Source organism: Onychostoma macrolepis, chromosome 08 (genome assembly GCF_012432095.1).
Source record: "Onychostoma macrolepis isolate SWU-2019 chromosome 08, ASM1243209v1, whole genome shotgun sequence".
NCBI lineage: Eukaryota > Metazoa > Chordata > Actinopteri > Cypriniformes > Cyprinidae > Onychostoma > Onychostoma macrolepis.
The window spans coordinates 14603611-14620463 of record NC_081162.1 but is presented as its reverse complement, the minus strand read 5'-3'; the positions used below and the strand labels follow the sequence as shown (position 1 = coordinate 14620463).

The 16853-nt window shown below is 37.9% G+C and overlaps 1 protein-coding gene across 3 annotated transcripts in view; it reads right to left on the bottom strand.

The window, feature by feature from the left end:
• Positions 1-15554, bottom strand: part of kazna (kazrin, periplakin interacting protein a) — a 42354-nt gene extending 26800 nt beyond the window's left edge. The window contains exon 1 of one of the 3 annotated variants that reach the window (XM_058784154.1): positions 15028-15554. In XM_058784154.1, the coding sequence (XP_058640137.1) occupies positions 15028-15208 (181 nt within the window). In that variant the 5' untranslated portion in view covers positions 15209-15554. Of the gene's footprint in view, positions 1-6510; positions 6591-15027 lie in introns of those variants that run through there. The other 2 variants (XM_058784153.1, XM_058784155.1) reach the window with 2 other exon arrangements.
• Positions 15555-16853: the final 1299 nt, after the last annotated feature.

Below are 16853 nucleotides of genomic sequence, written 5' to 3'. Positions count from 1 at the left end.
TCAATGCTTAGAAAGCTTCTTTACCTAATTAAAGTGAGAGTAATCTTATAAAACTAAATCACCGGCTTTATTCTCTCTCTCTCTGAAGATGTTTTCACTTGTGTCCTCTGATCACCCATCACTCAATTTTAATTTCAGCACCGACGGAGAACCTGTTCAGCAGGTGCCACAGCGTCGAAGATCAACATCCTTCAGATGAGCATGATAAGATCCTTCTTAAAACACTTACACACATGTACACATGCACTTGAAAAATATTGATTTTGTGATTGTGAGTGACATAAAATCACTAAAGTGCTAAGTGCTAAGATGTCTAGTTTCCTTTTTTATCATTCTCTCTTCAGGTTTTCTCAAAGCTTTTAGCTGTAAAAGCATTATAGCAGACCAAGTGGGGTCAAAGTCTGAGACCACTAGGGGTAAAAATGCTTCTTTTTCAAATTTAATACAATGTTTTTTGTGCAAATTATGTTCTCAGCAATGCAATTCGAGTGAAAAATGTGTCCTGTCTCTGGGTCTCTCTTGCATGCTGAGTTTAACAGATCGATGTTGAATGGATGAAATGTGTTGTTTCCCAGACAGAGAGACAAAAACAAGATAAAAGAGTGAGGGGGAGGAATGACATTTCTAACTAAGAACAAAATGCAGCAGAAGGAAAATGTCTTTGTCAAAACTTCAAACACAGCTAAGGCATTTTAAATACAGAATATGAACAGTTTTGTTCCTGGTGTTCTTGTAAATCCTTGAAAAGACATCCTCTAAAGCACATGAATTCACATGGAAAAATCATGGGAACAATTGGGATGACTAGAGAGAGGCTAAATTAATACAATCGGTTCACCAACCAGATTTGACATTGCTTTTGTGTGCTCTATGAGGATATGAAGTTTGAAATGTCTCATTCAGGGGTCAGAACTCCTCTGTCTCTCCAACAGAACGTCTGGAGCCGAGTCAGGACATGACCAGGGGTTGCTAAGCAACTGATGCCAAGGTAACAGCGCCCAAAAGTCATATACCCATTTCAGGCAGAAGGTCATCAGAGGGGCCTAAATTTGGAAATAGGGGACACTAGTGGTGCAAAATACTTTTCCAGGTTACGTCAATTGAAACAGCAACTGATAGTCAATTAAAAAAATGTCCTGTTATGGTATTTATAAAAAAACTATATTTTATTGGGCATCTCCCATCTCCTCTCATCCTATGCAAGATTGGATTGCACCATCTGTTGGTCGGCCGTCTGTTTCTTTAATATATAATAAGATTATTGATTGCATTACAAAACTTTCTATTAAAACTATTTTGAATAGGGGATTATCTGACCTAAATTTGTCTGTCGACTGGGAGAGAGTGTGGTCTAATCTCAGTTTAACATCTAAAAATCTGGCTCATCGTCTTATTCAAGTCATTCATAGAGCATACATAACTCCTTACAAAAGATTTAAAATGAAACTACAACCGAATCTCAACTGCCATATATGTAATACTATATCGTCAGGTACTTTTCTGCATATGTTTTGGGAATGTCCTGTCGTCATCAGTCTATGGACACATGTAAACCTGGTTCTATCATCCTTACTGCAAATGGATTGGTCTGTTAATCCAAGTTTGTGTGTTCTTAATGATGATTCTGGTCTCTGTATAACTTCAATGCAAAAGAGAATGTTGTTTGCTGGTTTTACAGCTGCGAAGAAGACAATAATACAAAACTGGTTTACACCGCACATGTGTGGAAAAACATATTGGATCCGTAGCCTCCTGCAAATAGTGACCTGTGAATGTACAACAGCACGAATCAATGGGGCCAAGCCTTCTACCATTGATGCTTGGCAGTGCTTTCTCTTTGATATACGTGACTGTATAAAGGAGTGGCTTGTGTTTTTCTTGTCCTTCCCTCTCTCCCTCCCTTTGACTGGACTTTGAGATATTGAGTATGTGTCTGTTGTTGTTGTTGTTGTTTTTATTATTATTTTGTATTTTTATTTATTTGTTTATTTATTTGTTTTTTTTTTTTTGATGTTATGTATGAAAAATAAAAAATGTTGATAACAAAAAAATAATATTTTTAGTGGGGACAACCCTCAGCTAGGGGGGGTCCTGTCCCCCCCGGGATTTATGCCTATGCGTGAAGGACTGAAATCCTGCAGCGCCCGCAAGGTCCCCCTGCTCAAGAAAGCACATGTACAGCCCGTCTGAAGTTTGCCAATGATTCAGAGGAGAACTGGGTGAAAGTGTTGTGGTCAGATGAGACCAAAATTGAGCTCTTTGACATCAACTCAACTCGCCGTGTGTGGAGGAGGAGGAATGCTGCCTATGACACCCCAAGAACACCATCCCCATCGTCAGACATGGAGGTGGAAACATTATGCTTTGTGGGTGTTTTTCTGCTAAGGGTATAGGACAACTGCACCGCATCAAAGGGACGATGGATGGGGCCATGTACCGTCAGGGCATTGAAGCCAGCCAGAGCATTGAAAATGGGTCGTGGATGGGTATTACAGCATGACAATGACCTAAAACACACGGCCAAGGCAACAAAGGAGTGGCTCAAGAAGAAGCACATTAAGGTCCTGGAGTGACCTAGCCAGTCTCCAGACCTTAATCCCATAGAAAATCTGTGGAGGGAGCTGAAGGTTTGAGTTGCCAAACGTCAGCCTTGAAACCTTAATGACTTGGAGAGGATCTGCAGGAGTGGGACAAAATCCCTCCTGAGATGTGTGCAAACCTGGTGGCCAACAAGAGATTAAATAAAGAGATTAAATAATCAAATAATAAGTAGGATTATATATTTTAAAATATGCTTGGAATAATAAGAATACATTTTACATAATTATTATTTAAAATACATTTTACACAAAAATAAGTATACATTTGCAAATAAAATGAATTTTATTTTCAGCAGACAATCATGTAACTGGCCCTGTGAGCAGCACTCTCCCAGGTTCGTAGGATCACAGAACTTGCTTCTCCACTGTGAATAAACTGCCATTCGAATCCACTAGTTTTCTCACTGTAAATTTATTTTTTCAGATGTCCACATGAGAAAAAAATGCAGTCTGAATAGGGCTAAAGACTAAACACCAACACATGGCACTAAAATAATGAAATATGTAACACAAAACACCCTAATGTACATTATTGATAAAGACTTGAAAACAAAATTAGGCCTATTTATATAAAATAAAATGTTATGCGTCATACCAGCACTTCTGAGAATGCCCTTTTGCCCTGTTTTCACCATAAAGTTTACAGTAATTCTCAGTTTTTACATACAAAAACCATAAATTTGTCAGTATTTTATAGTGAGCTTACATATAATTCAATGTTAAACCATTTACAGTTTTTCACCATATATGGCAAGATAACAAATGTAGAAAGATGGAGCTCCTACTCCTACTTTTTCCCCAAGCAAATGCATGAATTCTTAAATGTAAAAAAATAAAAAAATCTTGCTTGCTGTATTTGCTTGTTCAAAACAACAACAAAGGTTTAAAGTTAAGAGGCACTTGAATGAAATAAGTTTGGCTTCGGAATGGGGTTTAGCAGAAATTGAGTACCTACAATTACTGACAAACCATGACACTATTCCATTCAGTTCTTACCATGACGTTATTCATTACGGTTAAATTTGAGTGCACCACTTACGAGACTCAAGACTTTGAGAGATTATTAATGCAAATGATAAGAAATGAAAAAAGCTTGGCAGTGCCGAATTAAACCCATGCACTGAATGAGCTGTTCATGGGACACAAACAAGTTAAAGAGGTCATATGATGCTATTTTAAAGATCATTATTTTGTGTATTTGGTGTAACAGAATATGTTGACATGCCTTAATGTAAAAAAAACCCATTATTTTTCAATACTGTACATTATTGTAGTTCCTCTATGCCCTGCCTCTCTCAAACGCGTCGTTTTCAACAAAGCCCCTTCTTCCGACAAGCACAGTCTGCTCTGATTGGTTAGCTGACACAGTGCATTGTGATTGGCCGAACACCACAAGCGCATGTCGGAAATGTAACGACCCTTTCCATAATCGCGAGCTTCAGCTTTCAAAATAAATGTAAAGACAGTTAATAATGTCCTTAGTTTTACCATGAGTTCAAGCCCAAAAGGGGAACAGAGTGGCATGACGACACAGTGATGATGCTCATATGTATTTACAGTACATAAACCACGATTAAGATAGCTGACTCCATGATGCGTGACCCTGTCTCTCTCTCACACGACGCGATACTATACACGGTGCAAAACTCTGCATTTGAACAGTCAATAGCAAATACTTAAACTATTAACAAAACATACTTACAGTCGCTGATTCAGAAGCGCCAGATTGTCATAGCAAGGTATGAACTGACCCATTTTTTTTTTTTTTAGAAATAGCCATTGCACAGCCAGCCTTGTACTCTCCTAGGTTCATGAAACTGTCGTCCATAAAATGCTTAGCACAAATTCAAACATTTGGGTTGTGCTGTTCTGTTAGTAATCTTAATGATTCCTAATTGCATCTACTTCCGGAAGGCCAAATTAAGTGCTTTTGCATTTGCACAGAAACACACAGCATCTCCCTGACATGGCTTCATCAACACTACTGCGGTTACTGAAACCACGCCTTCTTTCTTTGCGTGAACATTTGGGCGGCATTACGGAAATATTTCCACATCGTGACGTAGACATGTGGGGGCGTGTTTGAATGAGGCATTTTAGCCTGGTCTGGATCAGCCTTCTCTTTTAGATAGAATAAATCCTTTTGTGGGAGACTTTGAGCTTTGTAACTGCATTTCTTATACAACCTGATCTCACAGAATTCCGTGTAATGTTCACGGACTTAATTAACCTCCGAATCTGTGGTGGCATCACGGAATCGCCGAAAATTCCGTGATGGGCTCACAGAAGGCATCAGCCGTGGTCCACGCACGGATTCACTGGTTCAACACCAGCGCTGCATCGGACCACGTAAAAAGAGTGACTCTGATGCAGTTATAATTTCACTGGAGTACCTGACCCCACCCCTACCCTAAACCTACCCAGTTCTGAACAATAATGATGACGATAAATTTCCCAGTATCGCGTCGGCATATTGATGCTAAGGGTTTCCGTGCGTGGAGCACGGCTGATGCCTGTCACTGACTTACATTGGTATCAGTTCTGTGAGCCCATCACGGAATTTTTTCTGTGAGCCCATCACGGAATTTTTTCTGTGAGCCCATCACGGAATTTTCGGCGATTCCGTGATGCCACCACAGATTCGGAGGTTAATTAAGTCCGTGAACATTACACGGAATTCTGTGAGATCAGGTTGTTCTTATACATGCACAAACAGCTACATACCACACTAAAGAAAAGGAAAAATAGAAATCGCATCATATGACCCCTTTAATAACACTGAAAGAGAGATCTGTTTAAAGCGATCAGCTGAAGTTGTGCTGATGGCCTTGTACATTCCCTGAATGACAAGCGATCAATGTTCCCCTCACAAGCGTCTCTTCAGGCCTTCATCAAGCTGATATGTGCTGAATTTGAATGCACTGCTGATTTTAAAATGTAGAGAGACCACCGTGAAAACTGTCAGTGCTTTTAATAAAGCCTTTAGCCTTTTTAACCTCCTAGATTTAATGCCACAACTCTGCCAGCCCAAATCTCCTAGTTTTTTCCATCATGAATCCCAGTAAAATAATGTCCAGATGGCACAGCAATGATAAACACCTCTGGTTTAATAGCCTAAATATTGGAAAATTGATTTTAGTCCAGGACATCAAATAAGAAGTTGGGTTTGAATTAAAGTCTGTAATTGCTGAGTATAATGTCTGTAATCCAAAATGCACATAAAACCCCTACCAAAAAATTCCAGTTTGTCCAGACAGAATTTGACATCTAGCTGTAACCTCCCAAACCTCATTGGTAGGCAGGGTACAGGGTTTATTTCAGAAGCATATCATCTTTGAGTGCTGTAAATAGCAAATACACACACACACACACACACACACACACTTTCTCTCTCTCTCTCTTTCTGGATGGTAACCCAATCCAGTCGTTCTGATGCCAAACAGTAAACAGATATAAGCTTGCTCTCGACATCTGTGTTTAACATTATAGTGAACACTGGCAAACACCAACACATACAAACTGGACCCTCACAACTCAAACATTAACACAAAACGTTTATGATTCATCTACTTCTTAACATACTGTGATGATACTCTTTTAAAAAAAATCCACAAACGTAATATTCAAAACTACATATAATCACACATAGACGCTAAAAACTGTAACCCAAAGTACTATGCTACATACTATAAAACAACCACAACTGCACTCTTTTACAACAAAGCAAAAAATTGAACTGAAACCCTATCACAAGTCACATTAACCTTTAAATATGGCTGCACATTCAAATTTGGCTGATCAGATTACATACCAAAGAGCAAAACTCACATGCTCCACGGGTTTATGACTGTCACAGTGTGAATGACAACAAATGCATTTGCTCTTTCTCACAGACAAAGAAGCTACTCACTTTTTTCCTCTGTTTTGTAGCCCTACAGAAGTAAAAGAGAGAGAGTGAGAGGCAAAACTGTCCTGTCAGCTCCTCTAGATCTTCCATACTAACAGAGCAGGTGGAATATGACACTCTCTGAAGTAAGTGTGTGTGTGTGTGTGTGTGTGAGGGCATAAGAGTGAAGTGAGTTCATTGAGAAGTTTAAAGCTATGCTGTGCAAAGGTTGCGCAGACTGCCCCTTTACACCCTCTCCCCCCCACACACACTTTCACAGAGATTCAACCCAGTTATACTGTAACTGTGAATGAGAAGTCATCTTATGGATGTGCTGCATAAGGGATTCAAAATTAACACTCAACAAGCAATGAATGCAAGTGGAAAAGAAAAACACTTTGAGGCCAGCTGAACAGTACATTTATTAGGAGCTGCACATAAATATTGACTGTTAGTCTGCCTTTCTTGGATCTATTCTCTTAATTAAATCAAAAGAGAAACAATTTCAAATAGCACCAGCTCATTGGTAAAATATGTCAATTCTTTTGCCAAACTCCAAAAACCTATTCACTGCCATTTCCATTTGAAATGAACACTAGTGGCAGTAAGCCACAAACAGATTATTTCTAATAGCTTTTTAAACAAATTATGATTACAGGTGCATCAGCGCAGATTATCCATTAATAAAATCTTATTTTTATGTGATTCCTTGCACAACATTAAGTTAAGACCTTAAAACACCTACCATACATTCTGAAAAATGCTGGGCTGTTTCAACCCAACTTTGGGTTGATTATGGACTAACCCAACTTTTGAGTAAAAAATTTAATTGAAAAATTTAACCTAATAGTTGGGTTTGCACATATTTGACCAAAAGTTGGGTTGAACCAACCCAGCATTTTTAGGGCCAGTTTTACTAACAGCTTGCGCCAGCCAAAACCATCTTTTGCCATTAAAATAGTACTTTCAGGTTTTACTAAAGACGCACAGTGACAAATTAGCGCTGAAAAGGCATGGACACAGTTATTTTTGGCCTGACCTTAATGAATATGCATTTATAGGAGTTTCCCTTTCAGATGCAAAATTTACGGGAGGAGAGTATTCAAATGAATCACGCAAAAAAAGATTTACTAATATTTGTGTTCGTCAAATTACTGGAATTTCCACCATTATTTAATGCCCCCCAAAAAAGCATGTCTTATACTATTTTGCACTTGAAATGGATACAATTAGTTGCTTGAAGAGGCACCGCAGAGAACAGAGACCATGTGGTAGAAGGGAGAGGAGTTTTCCACACGTAGCTTATTAATTTATTTGGAAAGAACACATTATCCAAATATATCGTTTGCCAAGCTATGTTATTTTTAATTTGCTTCAGGAAATAAAAGACTACTTGGGAACCCTCATCTAAGAGTCACGCAATACCAGGTCTATCAAAACTGTTGCAACCCTTCATTTTTTGGCCTCCGGTTCATTTCAATGTACTGTGGTTTATTTATTTCTTTATTGTTTATTCGTGACTACGCTAATTTGCGCTGCGCTTGGTATATTGCGTTGGTCGATATGTAAATGAGATATTGCGTCCGTGTTCTTTAATTTGTGCACTGTTAGTAAATCACCCGCAGAAATGTCCATGCCCATCGGCGCCGTTTTGGAATTGCACTCTTGCGCTAATTTGCCCTGTTTAGTAAAACTGGCCCTTAGAGTGTAGTGCATGATTTGCAAACTAATTCATTTTGATGTTCACATCAAATATGTATGGCTTTTTTTGACATGGTACAACACTTAGACTTGTGATGTGGGGCACAAGTCATGATAAAAGAGTCACAGTGAAAGAGTACAAACTAAAATGGCATGCTGGCACACCAAATGCATTTTTATCTCATGTTTGCTTTTGTTAGCACTATTGGTTACGTTTAGGGTTTAAGGTAGGTGATATGGCACGTTAACAGTATAACTATCCATTTTTTCCCCCACAAAAACATGTTTTTCTCTTAATGTAATACCACACACACAAAAAAAAACAAAAAAACATTCATGACCAGTAAATTCTTAATTCATCCTTGGCAGATGTGGAAAAAATTATATTTGGATTTTGAGTACATTCATGATTTATTATGTTTAAATACAGCCACAAAGTGACTCATACAGAGATCAGACAAACTGTAATGCTCTTGAGGAGTAAATAGCTTCAATCAAGGGCATTGGAGCAGCAGCACGTGCAGCTGTCAGGTGACCTGAACACCTTCAGAATGGTGATAGCCAAACATATCACCAACACAGCAGTAAAGATTTATGATTACAGCGTTCATCAGTTCAGCATGCACGGTGGTACCTGTAGAAAAAAAAATGAAAGAAAAAAATGAAGGGAGAAAACAGAGGGATAGAGAGAGAAAGAAATGGATGGAGGGAAAAAATGTGGTATTGGACTCGCATGTCTGAGATTCTTATTGCTCAATGGATGCCTACGGCAGAGTGCGTTGCAGCAAAAGATAAAAATCCCAATTTGTGGTCTCATGACAGACTGTAGCTTCCACAAAACTGATCTTTAAAAACAACAGATTCTAAGCGTTCTATAATGCAGTGTGTGGATACGTTTAAAATCCTTCACATCAAACCAGCAACAAACAATAATATTCTAGGTAGCCGTTGACAGAAATGACTTCTTGAATAGCTGACGCCGATATCTAGAGAGCAGGGTAGCTATTTCCTGATAATAATAATGAATATGATGATAACTGAAAATCATGTTTATGCGTCATTCACAAGTTTCATTCACAAACATTTCTCATTATTATCAATGTTGAAAAAAGTTGCGCTGTATTTTTGTGGAAACCATAATATATACACATTTCAGAATTCTTTGATAAATAGAAATTCCAAAAGAAGAGCATTTATTTGAAATCTAAGTCTTTACAGTCAATTTTGATCAGCCATCTCAAAATGGCCAAATACCAGTTGATTCATTTGCCTGGCCAATTTTTTTTTCACTAATTATGACATCACTAGCAGTTCTGCCCTTTGAAATCATGAATCAGCCTGAAACGTCACAAAGGTCTATGACTATCCTGTGTCTCAAGAGTGGCAAATCAGCAAAACAGCTAGCTAAAGCAGAAAGCAATACGAAACACTCACTGTTCTGGTCAATAGTGGGAGGGCAAGACCAATTTTTTTGCTGATTATTTAATAATGACTGTAAAAAAAACAAGTGAACCAGACTTTTCAAAGCAATGAAAGAGCAAATCAGTCATATTGTCATAAGCACACTATCAGACTGCTTTTTTGTTGTTTTATGGTGTGAAAATAAGTGAGTCACAATCATTGCTGAGGTAAGAGGGAGTGAACATCAACAAGACTGACACCACATCATTAGAAAATAGAGTGAGGCACCATTATCAGTTGAATCTGCATTATTCAAGAGTGAGTATAAGTATATAGAGTATAATAAAGGTTAAAGCTGGCATGAATTGAAATTTCACTGTTTCTATTTTCTAAATGCATGTTATAGATTTACTGTGAACAATTCATCTCTTCATATGTTTAATTTTTTAATTGACTCCAGGACATTTCTAATCATTTAGACCACCTCTGCAAGGTTGTATTCATATGTCTACAATTTTGAGTGCAACGCCCACATCTCAAAACCCAAGCAGCAACCGATGCATAGAACCAGTCTTAATGCTACATTATTTATTTTCCAATAATCCGTTTACATTCGGATGTACATAATAAAATGGAAGAAAAGATTCGTTGATACTTCCGTTTCATCTTCACTTTAAATTACCATCATTTCCAAGAAAGGAGCCGGAATCACAGGCCAGGTGAAACATCCGTCAGCACCATCAGGAATTCAAGCAGGATCAAATAAGTGAGCGAATTAGGTATCATGGATTAGTCGAGAGCACATCCTACTCATATGTCTAATAATATTAGATTAAAACTGAGCCCGGAACTGTCTCTAACTTGATGGTGGTGATTTAGCCTGACCTTTAATGCTGCTTTAGTGCCATTTAAAGCCTTACATCTTAAATTATGGTGATTCCTTTTGATCCGTGTGTGGAAATGGTGTGGAAAAGTGAGCTGAGCTCTTGACTGCTTCAATCCAGAGGCTTGATGTGGATATATGTCAAGATGTTTCATCTTTTGCCTTGCATTTAAATTAGGCCGTTCACACGTCTGAGGGATCAGGATCAGGACTGCTTTCAGCCGGCACCCATCACAGCACGCTCATATACATATACATAACACCTGTCTATTGTTGAGATACAAACAACTGGATTTATTTAGCATTTTAATAATAGTTAGACAAGCACATGGACAAACACCCTTATGAAAATAATCACTTTTATACAACGCAACATAATCGAAATCTGAAGAGCTAATGACCCGCTTAATAGCTCATTAATGTCAGTAGGATAAACTAAAAGCATTGATCAGCTGGAGAGTGTCTGAGCATATATGGAGAGAAAGGAGAAAAGCTTTTAGCTGCATTATCAGTCCTCCCCTTTGTGATGTCATAATGAGAGAAGATTGCCTAGCAACCCACACTGCTGCCTAGAGACAGATAGATAGGGAATTCGAACTTGAACAGCCCCTATGACATAATCTAAGATGAACACAAGCTCACCTGTATGGAGCCAACCTTCTGTTGGCATTGTCTCTCAAGATTAACTAAAGAAGCGCAATTACTTGGTTAGTGATTTATCATAACTAAATAGCTCATTCTCAAACGTATATAAGCAAGTGTAACTCCCATAAACAGAAATAGCCAGATTTTTTACTTGCGTGGCAGCCACCAGCTGTTACATCAAAACAATTATGCAGCCAAGCCATTAAGGCAATTTAGAAACATCAATATCACATAAGTCAGATATATGGCCAAGTGCACTTAGACCCATTCTCTTCTGGCTATAGTGTGGAAACGCTACATAAACATCATCTTTAAGCAAATAAAATAACTCAGAATCCCATAAAAACCCATAGTTAATGTAGATACAATGCAATAATTGGGAAATTAACTACAAGCAGACAAGACTGTGTGTGTGTGTGTGTGTGTGTGTGTGCGTGTTTATTTGTATGCGTTTAGTGTCTCATTCATTAGCAGCAGGTCTTTGTAGGGCCATCTGCACTGCTACTCTCTCTTCCAAGAGATAAATAAGCACTGTTCTCATTTACACCGACAGGCCCATGTCTGGGTGCATGTGTCCGTGTGATTTTCCATCTTGATAAGTCATTATTTTGTCAATACACACATCCTGCATTCTGGCATGTGGCAAAATGCAACAACAAAGTCCCCGATTAGCTGAAAACAGATTGGCCAGACTGAAATACTGTAGCTTAACTGGCGCTAGCAACGTCAAGGTCATAGGTTTGATTCCCTGGGAATACATGTAATGATAAAATATATAGCCTGAATGCTTTCTAAACCGCTTTGGATAAAAGTGCCTGCCAAATGCATAAATGAACACATAAATAAATTGCATCAAGTGACTTGGCAAGCCAAACTCAAGGCCGAAAAGTGCCTTTCCTGGAGTGGATGTGGGACATTAGACACAAGATCGCAATCTGCTGAGCTCTCAATGAAGTGCTGAAAGAAATCAGAGAGAGCTGCGGGCAAGACTCACAGTGATCCTCTGAGTGTCAGGATTCATCTGCAGTTATGAGATAGATTTCAACTGAGAAATGATGAGGAATGGAAAGATTACTGTTCTTTTTATATGCTTTTATAACTTATTATATAGCAGCAATGTATGTAATGCATAACGTACAGTCAGCCGGCATCATCACAAATTAAACATCCTGTAATATTTATTCAGAAGGGGTATGTTTTGCAATAACTACTGGCTGACTTTACATTATCCCACTTGTTATACGACCGCTTACCAAATAAATAAATAAACAGATATAAAATAATTCCTTGGCATACACAATGGTCAAATATACAGTTTAGAAATCGATATACAAAATGAACACCACAAATGACCAATCAAGTAGCCCTATAATAATAGAACACTGTAAAAAAGATCCTGTTAAATTTAAGCAAAAATACAGCAGCTGTGGTTGCCAGACATTCAATGTTAAAACCACAGTAAAAATGTTAATTACAGTATGGCATATTGGTGCCTGTATATTTCACAACTAATAACCATTTTAATTACTCTTTAAATATAATATAATCATATATGATGTGTAGTGTTGGGGATATGGTCATTTTTCATAACGTCATATCGCCAGCCTGTGAGATCGCCGATACACGATATTATCGTGCATGGGTGGGAGGGGCAAGAGAGAGACTCTCTGTACTTGTCATAGGCTGTTTCATAACTATTTGGTCATTTTAAACAGCGCGTGAGTGAGAGAGAGAGAGAGCCTGGAAGTAGCCTACCAATAAGCGAAATAATATACTTTCAAACATACTTAAAAACTATTATGTTAAATATAAAAAATATTATATTAAAGTCATAATACAGCAGTTATAAATCGCTATTAGGACCGCGCGTCCTACTGTGACAAGTTTGCTGCATCGGCGCGGAAGTTATCAGTCTAAAAATCAGTCAAGTTGAAAATTAAAAGATTTATTTTAAAGACCAACAGCTTAACACTAAATATCGGACATAAACGAACACATTAAAGATAAAAGTATTTTCAGGTAAGTTCATATTTTTGGAGTAAAGTTAAATTAAACGGATGGGCTATCAGTCATACAGCGCTCCGGACCGCGCGCCCCATGACAAGCCCTGTTTTAGACAGATAACTTATTAACTACATTTAAAAAATAATAATAATTATTATAATAATAACGATGATGAAGACTAAGCAGCAATGTTTTATGTTAATGTGCTGTAAAGAAAACGAAATGCTGCCGGTGCAGTTTCGTCATGTTCACTCATAGCTGTTCAAGAAGATGTTAAAAGATGTCTCTTTTTGCAATCTTGACATAGCCTAATTTGTAAATAAAGGTTATCACCCTGCAGTTCAATTTTGATGTGGGCTTAGTTTTAGAGTGCGTATATAAAACATTTCCAATGAGGAGGAGAAGCCTCCAAAGTGCTTTGATAGCCCAATAATAATAGGCTGCCTAATAATAATAATAATAATAATAGCTTTATACATTAATAGGAGAATAAGCCTAATATCGTCTTGACTATCGACAAAGACATCTGCTATCGTCGATATCTCTGACTATCGTCGATACACGATACTATCGTCTATCTGCACAACCCTAATGATGCATGCACTGGGAATTTACATTTCATTGTTTTGCATTTTGAGAAGTGTATAGTTTTTACTTGCAAAAACCACAAATTTAACAGTATTTTACAGTAAAATTACATGTGATATCAAACCATTTACAGTTTTACAGCAACGTACAGTTAGTCAATTAACAGGTTTTGACAGCATAATTCTTTTAGAGTGCAAGCTGGATTTGTGCTAATCAAAAACACAGACTAACCTTGATTATCTAAGAATAGAAGTGTAAATTAATGGCAGCATGTTTCTAAGGTGAAGCAAAGCTTCACTGTCACTTCAGGGCACATCTAGTTCATCAGTAATTATCTGAGATTGTTCAGTAATTATGGAAATCACAATCATGAATTCATCATCGTGCCCTTAAGCAAGGCACACAATCCCAGGGCGGCTCTGGCATACAGTAGGTTGCTTTGGATAAAAAGCATCTGTTAAATGTTATGACCCAAACCAGCCCAGGGTGTCCACTCCACCCAGTGAGCGCAGGTGGATCAGAAACAGAGACTCACTCTGATCACCCAAGAGACTCAAACAGAAGCCATCCCAACCTACACCACACAGCTTAGAGACAATCACGAGACTGACCAATCAATCAATGGCGGCTACAACAGCACACAGAACAGCAGGAGAGCCTTTCTATAGCGTGGTACACTTAGTCTGACGGCATTAATGGAAAATAAAAGGAAGGGCCATTTCCTGAAACACGAGCTGTGCTCGATTACATTACTTGGGTTGTCAGTAAAACAGTTTCTCTTGTGGATATAGTCTTGTCTTATAGTCTTAAGCAAGGGATAGATCTAAAAGTAAGAAAAATGCAGAGATGTTCACAACATTGGGGCTAGATTTCCACTGCAGTGAATTTTTGGTATTGGTTATGTAACATTTCATAATATTACCTACACATGGGTTTTGGCACTGTACCATTCCAATTAAGTGAATTAATTGTTAGAAAAAATGGCATCAAAAAGGTAAAACATTTCAGTGGGGAAAATGTCTTAATTTTGTCTTTAACAAAAAGTTGATTTCTGATACTGATCTAAAGCATGCTGATGAATATAAACAATCTTTTTCTTAACACAATCATTCTGATATGTTCACACAAAAACATAGGCTACTAAAACTGTTCTGGAACACCAGCTGCTGAAACTGAGAGGGGGGGAAAAGTCACCTTACTAACCCACTAGAATGAATCGGAGGAAGAGTTAGAGTTTGTATCTGTTCTGCCATTCACTCGAAGGTCACACAGGTAAGCGATATGAGCGGTCACACAGACTCACAGGTGCGGTTCCTTACCATGATGGTTCTGTTGTTGCTGCTGGTGTTCCTGCGGTTCGCCCGGTTCTTCCAGCTCGCCGAGTTCCGCCAGTCTGTGGCCGGTGGCTGACAGCTCCGCGCGCAGGTTCGCCACCTCCTGCTTCGCGCACTGGATCGCGCCATCGATCCGCTGCGCGAGCTGCTTGTTCTCGTCCATCATTCTCCGGATCTTCGCCTGCGGGGAGAATCCACGGAACCCACGGAGCGAGTCATATCGCCTGCTGCATTATAAGCGCACTAAAATCCCATTCTGTCAGTGTCCTCTATTTTATAAGCGCAGAAATCCCCCAAAATCCACAAGGTGAGAAAAGATATTTAGAGTCCCATACTGTCTAATGTTCGGATGTGGCTGTCAGAAAGAAAGACAGACAGTGAGAAACAGAGTATGTAAAGAGAGAATAAAACAGCGTGCTTCACTAAACGATTCTTTCCGCCGCGCGCTCTCGTGGAGAGAGTTCAACGCACCAGAGACTCCGAGCTGCTCTTTAAACGGACTGTACCATCTGAGAAAGAAAAGAGGAGGGCACCTCTCGAAAGGAACGTTCCATTTGCATATTAAACGTATTTATTTAAAAACTTTATTTTAAATTAAATGAAGTGCATCAAGTGACTTGAAATGAATGAAGTAAAAAATATTTTTGATTATTTTTATTTTTAATAAGTAAATATACAAATAAAAAAAAACACTCTCTTAATAGTTTTAACTTGTTTACCAATGATATGCTTTTTCATTATTTTTTCAGTTCACAAATCAATTAGTTTTTTTCAATATCATCTTTGATAGGCCTATATTATTTTTTATTTAATTTATATATCATATTTATTTTAAAGGTCTATTCGACTGCGTGATGTGCATATTTTTCTGTGTGTGCATGTACAGATTTGTCTACACTTCTGAAGGCCACATTTTGAAAATGTTCTCTTAAATATCTTAAAACGTTTAGAAAATCTACTTGTGAGGACATTTGAAGTGTTCTTTGGTGTTGGAAAGGTTCATAAATCTGCCAGATGATGCTTTGCTTTAAATCTAATAAGGTGAGCAGGTCTCTGTGAGGGTTAAAGGGTAAGATATGGTATATCAGTCATTCTTGAGACATGGGACAAAACATGTCCAGCAATTGTAACTGCTATCAGGTTTAAAAAATAAAAATATTTTCAATTGTAAATGTTATGGGGATTAATAATAGAATGTATTTAACACTATTATACCCTTCAATTTAATTTTATCATTATTATGTGAAATCTATGACACTTATTGTCTTCTCACTACATCTAAAACAGTGTGTCCACAGAGAAGGGTTCAATCATTCATATGCTATAAAATGGATACAAATGTTTTTTTTTTATGATAAAAAAGAGCTTGTTTATCAAAAGCAACACTTGATAATATCTCATATCAAAGCAAGGTTGTTTTTCAGTGACACATGCATGTTTCATAAGGTTTCAAAGTTGTGTCCCCACGTTTTGTCAACACAGTCAGACATTCATTAAAATGTAATAAAATCATGGAATATCAGGGGCAGCTGTCACTCTAAAGGACCCCCTTGCCACAGTCTTCCTCTGCAGAGTACAACACTGTCAGACAGGCTCTGGTCAGTTTTATAGTTTTAGAATATTTTAAATCCTAATGTTAATATTTCCTGGTCACAACCATGATATGTCAACACCATCTTCCAATTTCTGAGGAAATTATTTGAAATATTTAGATCATTTTATTCTCCTGAAGCAGGTTCCATTAGCATCTAGCATCAACAGAAAAAAACAAAATGTCTACTACATGAACTGCATTGAATTTTTGGTCACAT